Source organism: Netta rufina, assembly GCF_964035555.1.
Source record: "Netta rufina genome assembly, chromosome: 20".
In the NCBI taxonomy this organism is placed as follows: domain Eukaryota; kingdom Metazoa; phylum Chordata; class Aves; order Anseriformes; family Anatidae; genus Netta; species Netta rufina.
This window is the reverse complement of record NC_140144.1, coordinates 8300275-8312299: the sequence shown is the minus strand read 5'-3', so window position 1 is coordinate 8312299 and position 12025 is coordinate 8300275. Positions and strand designations below refer to the sequence as shown.

At 59.9% G+C, this 12025-nt stretch overlaps 2 protein-coding genes across 3 annotated transcripts in view; one reads left to right on the top strand and one right to left on the bottom strand.

Annotated features, from left to right (window-relative positions):
• The window catches only part of ABL1 (ABL proto-oncogene 1, non-receptor tyrosine kinase), a 69779-nt gene extending 65447 nt beyond the window's left edge, over positions 1–4332 (top strand). For both annotated transcript variants that reach the window (XM_084299096.1, XM_084299097.1), the window contains exon 11: positions 828–4332. In XM_084299096.1, the coding sequence (XP_084155222.1) occupies positions 828–2527 (1700 nt within the window). In that variant the 3' untranslated portion in view covers positions 2528–4332. The remainder of the gene's footprint in view (positions 1–827) is intronic.
• Positions 4333–8196: 3864 nt separating this feature from the next.
• QRFP (pyroglutamylated RFamide peptide) lies at positions 8197–8592 on the bottom strand (the record flags this gene model as incomplete). Its single annotated transcript, XM_084299331.1, has 1 exon — positions 8197–8592. One exon carries the CDS (start codon positions 8590–8592, stop codon positions 8197–8199), a length of 396 nt encoding a protein of 131 aa, XP_084155457.1.
• Positions 8593–12025: the final 3433 nt, after the last annotated feature.

Here is a 12025-nt window from a genome sequence, read left to right as displayed (position 1 = left end):
AGGCATTCCTCTCTCGAATTAGCACGCCGTCGGAGTGCCTGACCTAGAATGAGACCCCCAGTCAGTCAAATGCAGAGCCCTTCAGGACTCTGTAAAAATTTATTATGAACCACAATTCATTTTTAAATACCTCTTGTAACTGGAGAAAGGGTCACCCCAGCATTTCCTCCTGGCGCGGTCCTGCTGAAGGAGGCTGTTATCCTCCCTTATTGTACAGAACTGACCGTCTTTGCGGCGCGGTGACCTGAAGCATTCAGCTGTCAAGGGATGTCTTGATTTCTGCTTGTGAAAAAGTTATTTCCATTCCCCGTGAAGGCTGGTATCGGGGAAGGAGGTTAGGAGTATCAGAATCTAAATGAACGAGGAGCCTGGGGATTGAGGTGGGTTTGTGGAGATGTCCTATTAATTCAGAGGGTCAGCTGTTCCGAAGGCAGCAACAGCTCGGGGACCAAAGAAAAGGCCTCTTTATATTTATCTTCTCCTCAGGATGAAGCTTAGACAACTCTCCGGATGCTAGGGTGGGAATCTGAACATAAGCAGTTGGTGTTTGGATGTTGCTGTTTAAATCAGAAGCCTACAGGGAAAGTTGTTTGGCAGCCAAGCCCTACATTGGCCACCTCAGGAAGGAGTGTATGTAGGATTAGGCACCGCATTCATTCAGCCTGGGCTTCAGCGTAGCTGTGCTTGCTTTATTCCTGATCTGAAGCTGGCTTTCCTTGTGGAACCTGCACCTTTTTGGAGGTGCTGCGGTGGTTTGATCCTGGAAGCAACCAGCTCGTCCTGCCTGTTGAGGCGCAGCTCAGCAGCCTCTCTTCTTTCCCTTGCAGACCCTCTGGACCACGAGCCTGCCATTTCCCCCTTGCTCCCGCGGAAGGAGAGGGTGGCTCTGGAGAGCAGCTTGAACGAAGACGAGAGGCTGCTTCCGAAAGACAAGAAGCCCAACCTCTTCAGTGCCCTTATCAAGAAGAAGAAGAAGACTGCCCCTACCCCTCCGAAGCGGAGCAGCTCCTTCAGAGAGATGGACGGCCACTCGGACCGCAGGGCGGGCGGGGAGGAGGAGGGCAGGGATGCTGGCAACGGGGCTTTCACCGCGCCTCCCGCAGATGCAGGTGACCCCTCCAAATTTCAGGGCCCGAGCAACGGGGCCGGTGTCACCAACGGGGTCGTGGCCGGGAACTCCGGATTTTTATCTCCCCACTTACGGAAGAAGTCCAGCACGATGAGCATCAGTCGGGGGGTGGCTGGCGAGGAGGAGAGCAGTTCCAACTCCAGCAAGCGTTTCCTAAGGTCCTGCTCAGCCTCCTGCGTGCCCCACGGAGCCAAGGACACCGAGTGGAAATCCGTGACTCTGCCTCGGGATCTGCAGTCCACGGGACGCCAGTTTGATTCCTCCACTTTCGGGGGACACAAGAGCGAAAAGCCAGCGCTGCCTCGGAAGCGGGCAAACGAGGCCAAGACTGACGTTGCTGTCAGGGGGACGGTGACCCCTCCTCCACGGCTGCTTAAGAAAAACGAAGAGACCGGCGACGACGTCTTCAAAGACGCGGAGTCGAGTCCTGGCTCCAGCCCTCCGACTCTGACGCCGAAACTCGGCCGTAGGCAGCCTGCCGCCCCTCCCTCCTCCAGCGTGCTGCACAAGGACGATGGGGTCAAATCCAGTGCCTTAGGTACCACTGTGACAACGGACCAAGGTTCTGCTGCCAAACCCAACTCCGCTGGGTTTGCAGGTGCCAACAAGGCTTCTGAGGAGCCCCGGCTGAGGAGGCTCAAGCAGACCTCGGAGTCGGCAGGGAAGGACAAAGGGAAGTTAGCGAAGCTGAAGCCAGCCCCTCCGCTTCCCCTCTCTTCGTCCTCCGTCGGCAAGGCTGGAAAAGTGGCTCACAGCCCCAGCCACGAAGCAGCAGCAGCAGATGCGGTGTCGGGTCCGAAATCCAAACAGTTGACTCAGGTTGCAGATGCTGCCAGCGGCGACGCCCTCAAGCCAAACCAGCCCGGGGAAGGCGTGAAGAAGCTGGGGATCCCCTCCGTACCAAAGCCACAGTCCTCCACCAAGCTGCTGCTGAGCACGGCCACCCCAGCTGCCTCCTCCTCCTCTGTGCCCTCCGCCCCAGGCGGGGAGCAGCCGTCGTCTACAGCCTTCATCCCTCTCATATCCACCAGGGTGTCCCTGCGGAAGACCCGGCAGCCCCCGGAGAGGATCGCCAGCGGCACCATCACCAAAGGGGTGGTGCTGGAAAGCACGGAGGCTCTCCGGCTCGCCATCAGCAAGAACTCGGAACAAATGGCGAGCCACAGCACTGTCTTGGAGGCCGGCAAGAACCTCTACACCTTCTGCGTGAGCTACGTGGACTCCATTCAGCAGATGCGGAACAAATTTGCCTTTCGGGAGGCCATCAATAAGCTGGAGAACAACCTACGGGAGCTTCAGATCTGCCCAGCCACGGCTGGCAGTGGTCCTGCAGCCACCCAGGACTTTAGCAAACTTCTCAGTTCGGTGAAAGAAATCAGCGACATTGTTCAGAGGTAGCAGAAGCCAGGTTTAAAAAAAAAAACAAACAAACAAATCACAGTGGGCCAAAGTCAACTGTTGAGAGAGTAACAGCGTGTGTGGACTGACAAAGGACTGGGGCGTTCAGGACAGGGCTGTGCAAAAGCCACAGGCTGTTTGCGGGTGCCCCAGCTCCAAAGAGCAGGGCTGTGCTCAAGAGGCACTTTCCACCCTCTTGGCCCAGATTCCCTGCGTTTCATTTACTCGTAATCGTCTTATCTGTGGAGTTCCTGCCTTGTGGACTACAAGTCTGAATGCTGATGTCACATCATGCCTTTTTATTAATATTTTATTGCTCTGGACGGACTGCTAAGACTGACGCCAGACTGATGGACACTGAGATGCCAGCCTCCTCAGGAGGACTTCCTACTGCATTTCCATGCCCTCCCTCTGCCCCGCTCCCAGGACTGGTGTTTGACTAGCAATATAACCATGGCGTGTCTCGGGAGAGTTGCAGCGTGTCCCCGAATCCAACATTTACCTGGCAGCAATGCAACACACCTGGAGCTTGGGGAGAGGAGGGGGGGGAGTCCTTAATGTAACTTTTAAAAAGGCTAGAATGCTACAAGTGATGTTTACCCAAATCCTTCCTCCGATTCCACCTGCTGCCCTCTGTATCTGTGTTTTCAGCATTTTCTGAACGTTGTGGAGCCCGGGTGAGTTGCTGGGGCTCCAAGCGTTGCAGCCAGCACCCGCTCACCTAGTGGCACGGGAGCCTGCCTGCAGGTCTCCCCGGCAGCGATATCGGACTGGAAAGGTCCAAAGAAGGACGTTGCTGCTGCCCTCTCGTTACACCCAGCGTTAATTGGGGTGGAGGGCTGCAGAGCAGGCCTGGGAGCAGTGGGCTGGTGCTGAGCAAGGCATCGCTCCGTCAGTGACGGGAGGGGATAGCTTAGGGTGAGTTCAAAGATACCACTGTGCCTCCAGCAGTTGCTTCAGTTGAGCTTGCGCATCGCGGATGGGCAAGAACTGCTGTTCCTCTAGGTGAATTTCCAGCCTTTTTTGTATGCTGTGAGCAGAGATGGGACCTGGTTTCTGTGCTCCTGTACAGCCCGGTGCTTTGCGGGGCCGCGGTGCTGCCCTTGCCAGCCCAGCGCCGGGTCCCCTCCAAGAGCTCAGCTGCCAGTGCTTAGGGGTTGAAACCATCGCTGCCTTCGTGCTTCGTTCCACCCAGCGTCGTACAAGGAGCTGTGAAGACTGCAGGCACCTCTCTTTGGGTAGGTCTCCCGAGGAAGCTGCCGGCAGGGCTCCTGGGCTTCCTTCCCAAGGTCCTGAAACCTTCCCGACTAACGCAGCACGACTGGGAACTAACTGTGACTCGTGACAATAGTGAAAGAACAAGGTTTAGGGCTATTAACAGTGCAATTTAACTCTTTAACAGTTCCAAACAAGAGAAAGAAAAAGAAAAAAAAAAAAAAAAAGGCATTTTCTATGTCCTGCCCCCCTGTAACTCTTGTGGCCCCTCTTGTGTATCTGAAACACTAATTGCCTTCCATTGTATTTTATTCTGTTCTCTTTGGGACTGTTTGTTTTGTATATGATTTCCAGTAGTTCACTCTTGTGTGTTCACGCCACTTCTCGCCCTCACAGCCAGCCATGACTTAACACGTGACAAATGTTTAAAAGAAACTACACACTTCTGCCACAGGCTGCCTTTAAAATGTAAGGAAAAGAGAAAAAAAAAAAAAAAAAAAAACAACTTGGACTGTCTCTTTCCTGGAGGTACTGTTTTTACTTTGATAACATATTGTGCCACTATATTATACATTTGTATCTCGTTATTACACACTTTTGTAGACTTGTCTTTTTTACAGTGTGTAAATAGCTCTGTCCTTCATCTCTGTGACACTTCGGGGGGTCGTTTCCCCCTTAACTCGGTCCGGTGCAGATGGTTTCTGTACGCGACTTCCAGTCCTGCCTCCTCTCTTTCCTCTCTTTTTCATTTTTTTTTTTTTTGATTTATTTTTTATTCCAGTTCTCTCTCGCGTAGTATATTTAAAAATAAATCAATGTTGAGGAAAACCCGTGTCTGTCTGTTAACAAATATTTTCAAACCCAGCTACCTCTGCTGGGAGCCCCCATCCCAAAAGAGTCGATCCTGGTGGAAGCGGCTCGCCGGGGCCCCTCAGAGCAGGCAGCAGCAGGTTTCCACGCTCTGATCCAGCTCTGAAAAGTCAGGAGAGGAAAAAAAAGACACAGGGAATAAACACTGCCATCACCTGCTTTGAGGCAAACGCTCTGCTGTTGTCTTGGGTTGGATGTAAATCGCAGATTTGGTTTTATACATTCTGTTAATTGCTTGTGGTCTGTGATCCTGCTGCTGTTGGTGGGCAGGTGTCTGTCTGAAATCTGGGGGCCGTCTTGTTTCCAAACACCCGTCGAAGGAGGGATCGGCTCTGGGTACCGAGCTGTGCTTCAAACCGGGCCCTCCGGCTGGCTACGTGGAGATGCTCACGAACAAAAGGGGATGAGAAGGAAACGAGGGCAGTGAGTGGTGTGCCTGAGGTCCTGCGGAGATGCAGAGTGATGTTTTGGGGTTGGTTACAACCCCTCTTGCCCCATTTCTAACCCCCAAAAAAAACCTCCCAGGTGAAATCTGACAGACAGGAACTTGGGGGCTCCCCGGGAGGCTCATCTGTGTCGGGCTGCTCCCAGGTCAGCCTGGAAAAGATGACAAGAAGCAGGAGGCTGCAGTTGGCAAGCGTAAATTACTCAACGGCCTGCACTTGGCAAGGCTCAAAACTTCTTCAGCCAGGTGGTGGTGGCTGATAAATGCGTGCTCAAAGCTGCAAGGGGCTCCTGGCTGGTTTGTGGCCGTGACCCATGGCAAAAAGCAGTGCCCAGGCTGCTCTTCGTCTGCGTCTCTGCCATAAAGACTGGTAGGTGGCAAATTTGGGGCTGGGGGAAGACGATGAGGAGACCTGTCCCTGAACGCAACCGTCCTGGGGATCCCGACCCTGCTCGCGGGGGAATGGTGTGGGATGGCAGAGGTCGGGAGTCCTGGCTGGGGAAAGCCCTGGGACACGCAGGGTTGGGGATGGAGGAGCAGGATTCAGGGCTAAATTTAGCCACGTACAGTAGGAGTTGATTTAACAGATCGATGCATTTAACAGTTTGATTGCTCCAATTTTCAAGGCTATTGAGCTTGAAAGTGAGAGTGCTCCGGAGGAAAAATAGCTGTGTTTGTGTTTTTGTTTTGCTTTTTGTGTCTTTGAAATTACAATGTTCGCTCTTTTAAGTTTGCCTTTAATGTCATCCTGCTTTTTTTTTTTTTTTTTTTTTCCGACGAGCTGCTCGTCATAAGATGGGAAACATGGTCAGTGCTCTGCGCTCAGGTCTTTTATCTCAACAGCTGAAGGAAGGCTGGCAGGGCAGGGATGCTGCAGGACAAGTGGCACTCAGGTGCACGGAGCTCTGCCCGCCCGGGGATGCTCTGGGGCCAGCTGAGAGCCTCTCCTTGCCGGGCAATAATCCCTCCACGATGAAAGGAGAGGAAAATGTGCCTGAGCTGTGTCAGAACTGCAGAGAGGATCGGGTGTGAGCGGGCTGCTGGTGGGCTGGGGGAGCGAGGCGCCCCCGGCACAGCCCTGGTGCCCCAAGAGGAGGCTCGGGGTGCTCCGCCGCGGTGCTGGGTGACCCAGTTACGAAGCAGCAGCGCCTGTTATGGGTCCCCTGCACACAATTAAATCGGGTTCTGTCTCTACACAGCCTCTGTTGGGTTCCTGTGGTTTGCGTTGCGCTCTCTGGCCCCTCTGCAGGGCTGCTCCGGGTGGGGGAGAGGCGAGGGGAGACCCAGGGCAGCCTCCGGGGTGGAGCCCACGGGTGGAAATGGGGCTGGGGTGTCCTCAGGGCTGTACCCGGCCCAGGGGAGGGTAACGGGGAGCTTCACAGGGGGCTGAGCCCTTCTCCCATTCATTTCCATTCCTTTTTACCCCTCCCCGGTCAAAGCACCGGCTTTGACTTTTGGGTAAGTTGCAGGAAGGGGTTTGTACCTCGCTCAGAGCCGGGCCGTGCATGGAGAGCTTTCATCCTGCTGCTCCCAGCCCCTTCCCCGCGACACCCAGCACTGCACGGCCGGGGCTCTGCTGGCCCCAGCCGGGCTCCCAAAACCTCCCCCGGCCCCCCCCCCCTTCAACAGCACCGGGTAAAATTGATCAGTGCGCCTTTATTGACCATTTGTACACTCCAAAGAAAGGGGTGGGGAGGGAAAAAAAAAAAAGAAAAAAAGAAACGTTGCCATAGAAACACTGATGGAGCTCCCCCCCTCCTGGTCCAGCTCCCCACCTCCTGCAGGGGGTCCGGAGGAGCCGAGGAGAGCCCGGAAATTTTGGGATTGGGGGCCAGGCCGGGCTCAGCACCCCCCAGTGCCAAACACCAGCACCGAACCGCGGTGTCCTCCGCGTCCCCGCAAGCCTGGAGTCCTCTGCAGCCCCCAGGGCAGCCTGTCCCTCTGTCTGTCCATCCATCCGTCCGTCCATCCATCCTCCAGCGCCTGCCTGACCCACGGACAGCCTCCTCCTGCCGCTGGCAGCTCGTGCCGGCCCCGCGGCGCGGTGTTAATGCTGTCTGCCTGCTGGATATCACAATGCGCCTCTCGGAGACTGATTTTTTTATTTTTTCCCCCCCTTTTTTTTTTTTTTTTTTTTTCTCCTCCTCCAACCAAGCCCTGACACCGTCTTTGATTTTTTGAGGGCGCAATTTAGCGCTCGCAAATAATCGCCCTGCTGCGTTTTCCGTGCCTGCGCTGAAATACTCGCGGTCGTTAGGCGCCTAACTTGCCCTCGGTGCCTGCGAGCCAGGGAGCCGGGCTGCTGATTGCGAATGTCTCTGCCTGCGGCGGCAGGCACAAGAGCAAACGGCGCTGTTGGCGTTGGCAGAGCTAAATCTGCCAAAAAGGAAAAAAAAAATAAAAAAGGAGGAGAAGGCAGGCGCTGAGGAGCTTGTTCTTCACGGCCGTGGGTGTGCGAGCTTTTTGGGGAGCTCTGTCCCCAGCCGTACCTTTGGCAGGGGGGAGTTTTGGGCAGGGGTGGCTGTGGGGACCGGGGAAGGAAGGAGCCCGATTTTGGGGGAGGCCTCGGGGTGCCGGGATGGGGATGCTGGAGCTCGGTCATCGCCATGGCACCCGCTGGGGACGGGTCTCTGCGTCGGCTCGGGGCTGGCGATGCAGGGGCGGATTTGCCTGCTCCCGTGGGGGTTTTTGAGGCTAAGAAAGATTTTCCTGAACCCCGCTGCTTTGTCCTGGTTTGCAGGCAGGAGCTCTCCTAAGTGGCATCTTGACACGAAGCAGAATTTGCTGCTGGAGGGACTGCTGGCCGGCCAGTGCTGGGGACACCCCCGCTCCTGGCAGCCCCCCGGGACTGTCCCCACACCCTCACCCCCCTGCCATCCTCCAGCCCTGCTGCTCCCCAGCCTGGCACGGGCCGTGTCCCCGGGGAGGGGACGTGGGGCACCCTCCTCTTCCTCCCCTGGGGCTGGGGGAGCCGCCGTGGTGCCCCCCCCATATTTCCCCACTGGAATCCCAACAGCAGCTCCTCCGCGGCGTCCTTCGGTCCGAGCAAACCCAGGCGAGGTGGCAGGAGAGGAGGGGACGCGGCACACCTCCCGGGGCTCCCTCCAGGAGGTGCGCGGGGGGGGTCAAACCCTCACCCTCACCTCCCGAATCGGAAGGTGAAGCCGCCTTTCTTCCTGCTGTAGCCGCTGAGCTCCTCGGCCAGGTTCCCCAGGGTGCCCCCTCGCTTCTCTCCCCCGGCCGCCAGCGGTGCGGGACCCTCCTGCCTGCCCGGCCTCCCCCGGGGACCCCCACTCCACGTGCCGGAGCCCCGCAGCTCCCGGGCGATGCCGAGCAGGGTGCTCAGCTCCTCGCTTCGCCTCCGCTTCGGATTTGGCCACCAGCAGGGACCGGGGGCCTCGACCAACTCTTCTCGGCAGCCGGGCTGGAGCGCGGGTCCCTCGGCGGGGTGCCGGGGCTGCCGCGGCTCGCCGGGGGGGAAGCAGGCCCCCAGGGTCAGCAGGAAGAGGCAGGACAGCGAGGAGGGTGCTCTCATCTGGGGGAAGCACAGCGAGGGAGGGATGCAGTCAATAACACGGCATCCTCGGGTCCCGTGGCCGCAGAAGGGCTGTGGACGGGTGGCACACGCTCCCCGCCCCGCTCCGGGTGAGTATCGCCTGCCCTCGTCCTGATACAGAGCACCCCTCCCCAAAATCTGCCGCAGCACCTGCCAGAAAACCCCTCCGGCTCCTCCAAGCCTGCTGGGGGGGCCGCTCTGCACCCCCGTCTCCTCCCGACCCCGCTCCCCTTGGTGGCAGCGGCCCCGTGCCCCCAAATCGCAGCCCCGCAGCTCCTGCCCCGGGCTCGGGCCGTGAGCGGGGCCGGTGGCAGCCGCAGCCTCCTGCTGCTCTTCGAGGCACCGCGGGGAGGGCTTTAAGTGCCTTCACCTCAGCACCGCTCGGCTCCAAATGCGCCGCTCCCACCCGCGGCGCCCCGATAATGCAGGGGAAGGTGCTCGCCACCCCCTGCTTTATGGGGCCGGGGGCGCCCCGCAGGCAGCAGGGTGGGCTGAGCAGCGCAGGGGTGACCTTCAGCACCGGCAGGGCTCCTCCGCCGCCCCCTTCCTCCTGCTGTAAAAGCTCAGAGAGGGGAAGTGGCGTTTTTGTTTTCTACGTTTTCTTTCCTTTTTTTGTTTTTCTCGCAGGAGATGTTGCCTTAAAAGTCACCGCTGGCGATGGGGGCTGGGATCCCTGCCCCTTCTGTGCAGCACGGGGCGGCCGTGGGTGCTCGGCTCTCCTGCCGCGGGCCCCACTGAACCCAAACCCGGCTCCCCGACCCACCCTGCTTTGCTTTGGGGTGCTCCGTGGCCTCACCCACACCTTGCCATTGCTTTGGGCTCTCCTAGAATGAAGCCAAACCACTCCGGGAAGCCACCATGAGGTGCACCAACCCCAACCCCAACCCCATCCCCATCCCCAGACCCTCCTGGGGGCTGCCTGCCACTCACCTTCTGCCTCGGGCGATGCCCAGCGCCTGGCCCCGCTCTGCGCCACCCCAGCACCTGCCCGGACTGAGCCGTCCGGCCCCGCTCCTCTCCCCATTAAATACCCGCGGGTGCTAATTGCTGGCAGCGCATACCAGAGGCCGGGAGGCTGGCGGGGAGGTGGCTGCAGAGGTGATTGGGGGCACGGGGGGGACGCTGATGAACGCGCCGCCTTTGTGCGCTGCCTCGTTTGGGGGGGAGGCTGAGCGGGAGCAGGGCTCTCCCTTGGCTTTGATGCAGCGGCGATGCTGGTGGGCAGCAGGGGCTGGTTGGGGACACGAGTGTCCCCCACCCCTGGGGCTGTGCGTGCTCACCTGGGGCTGTTGGAGGTCCTGGAGGTGTGCGCAGACCCCACGGGGTGCGTGGGCACCGGTGGAGGCCCCCAAAGCCCCCAGGTGGAAACGCACCAAGCGTCCTCCTCAGCCCCGGTGCCAGGACGTGGTCCCAGCAGGGCTGGGTTCCTCCTCCCCCGATGAACCACAGCAGCTCAGCACCATCTCCCCCCGGGCTCAGCAGCGGGCTCGGGGGCCCTGTGGGGTTTCAAAGGGCTGCCAGGACGGTGCCACCAGTCCCTCTGTGGGGCTGGGACCCACCCCGATGGCACCGCAGGGAGGTGGCCCCGCAGCGCGAGGTGGGCACGGAGGCGGAGACGCGGGGTAACGATGAGTTCCTTTTATTAAGGAGTTCCCAAAGTCCACACGGACGGCGCTGGACACCACGCACACACGATGGAGACTTCACGGCACGGCAAAACAACACGACCCCACGGGGAGGGAGGTGGCGAGGCGCCGGCCCCGCGAGCCACCCGCGCTGCCCCTTCCCGTCCCCAGCACGAGGCCGTGGCCGTGCCGTCCCCCCACTGCGTCCCCGCCGCCCCCCGGCCACCCCGTGGTAATCCTGGGGAATCCGGCACCTCGGGTGGTGCCATCCAAACCAAACTCGTCGGGAGTCCTGGCTGAGACGGGCGGTTACACGGGGAAGTGCTACCGACACGCTGCGCACACCATGGCCCCTCCCCAGCCCCCAGGAGCTCCCCACGATGGGGACACCGAGCGTGGGCTCCGGATCCTTCTCCCCGGAGGCAAACGCTATAAAACTGGCTACGTCTAATCCACGGAAATAAACGAGCTGAAAGCAAAGGTGGGGCACGGCCGCCTTGCTGCCCTCCCTGCAGCCCCTTTCCAGGGATGTTGGCAGCCCCCGGGGTGCTGCTGGGGGGCTCCTGCCCCCCGTGTTGGTTGGGAAAAGCACCGCAGAGCTCCCCAAATCGCCTCGGTTCAGGCACCCAGCCCGGCTGGCTGCCCGGGTAGGGATGGAGCTGGGCTGATGGTGGCTGTTTGTGCTCGGAGCTTGTCCCCATCGAGCGGGGAAATGTCCCTGGCAAGGGGCAGAGCTGGGGGGGGCCGAGCACATCGCTTGTCCCCTCTCCCCTGGCGGGGCAGGGGGATGGAAAATCACCTGGCGGCTGAGAGGGCTTGTCCAGCTCGTTGAGGAGGAAGATTTAAAAAAAGGAGCACGTAGGGAAGTGCAAAGCTGCCGGGAGGACGAGGCTTTGATCTCACGGTGCCCGCAGTCCCCAGGCAGCGGGGGCAGCGGGGGCAGCCCTCCCCTCCTCGGGGTGCTCCGGGTGCGCTCTGCAGGGCAGGGTCCGGTGCAGGGGCTGCTCAACTCGTTGCTGCTGGAAATATCACACAGGGGGCAGGGGTCCCGGCTTCCCTCTCCGCTCCCTGCTCCCACACAGGCTTTGTTGGGGGCTTTTTTGGGGCAAAAGCCCCCCTGGAGTCCTTGCCAGAGCCTGTCCCTCTCCCCAGCACCACCCATACCCGGGGGGTCGGGGTTGCTGCACCCCTGGGCGGGTCGGGGCTGAGCCTGGCTGCGGCGGCAGCCCCGTTATCAGGGCCCTGCAGACGCTAAGCCCCACTCAGGGCTGCTTTCCGCAAAACCTTAATGGGATTTGAAGAAACGAAAGGCTTTGAATATCTGCAGGTGCAGAGCCGTGGCTCATCGGGATGGAGATGAACGTGGGGCCCCGGGCTGGGGGCTCGCAGGGGGAGGCGTGTGCTGGCCGAGGCGGGGGGATTCGGGCAGGGTCGCAGCTTTTGGATGGTGAAAATCCAACGTGAGACCCAGCGGGTCCTGTCGGCAGGGAGGGGGTGCGTGGGGCAGGTGCTGGGAGGCGAGCCTTCCTCGCTCCCTCCTCCTCCTCCTCCTCTCTGCTTCCCCCATGCCTCCAAAACGGCTCCGTGCCGTGCTCGGCTGCAGGCGCCCGTCCCCGCAGCGCCGTGCCCGTGGGTTTGGGGTGTCCGTGGGCAGGGACAGGCGGCCAGCCCGGCTGCACACCCCAGCCCGGAGGGGACAGCGAGGTTTGGCCGTGTCCCCCCCTGCTGCCAGGACCAGGGATGGGGAGAGGGGAGCGTCCACGGGGCAGAGAAGGAGCCGCAGGCGC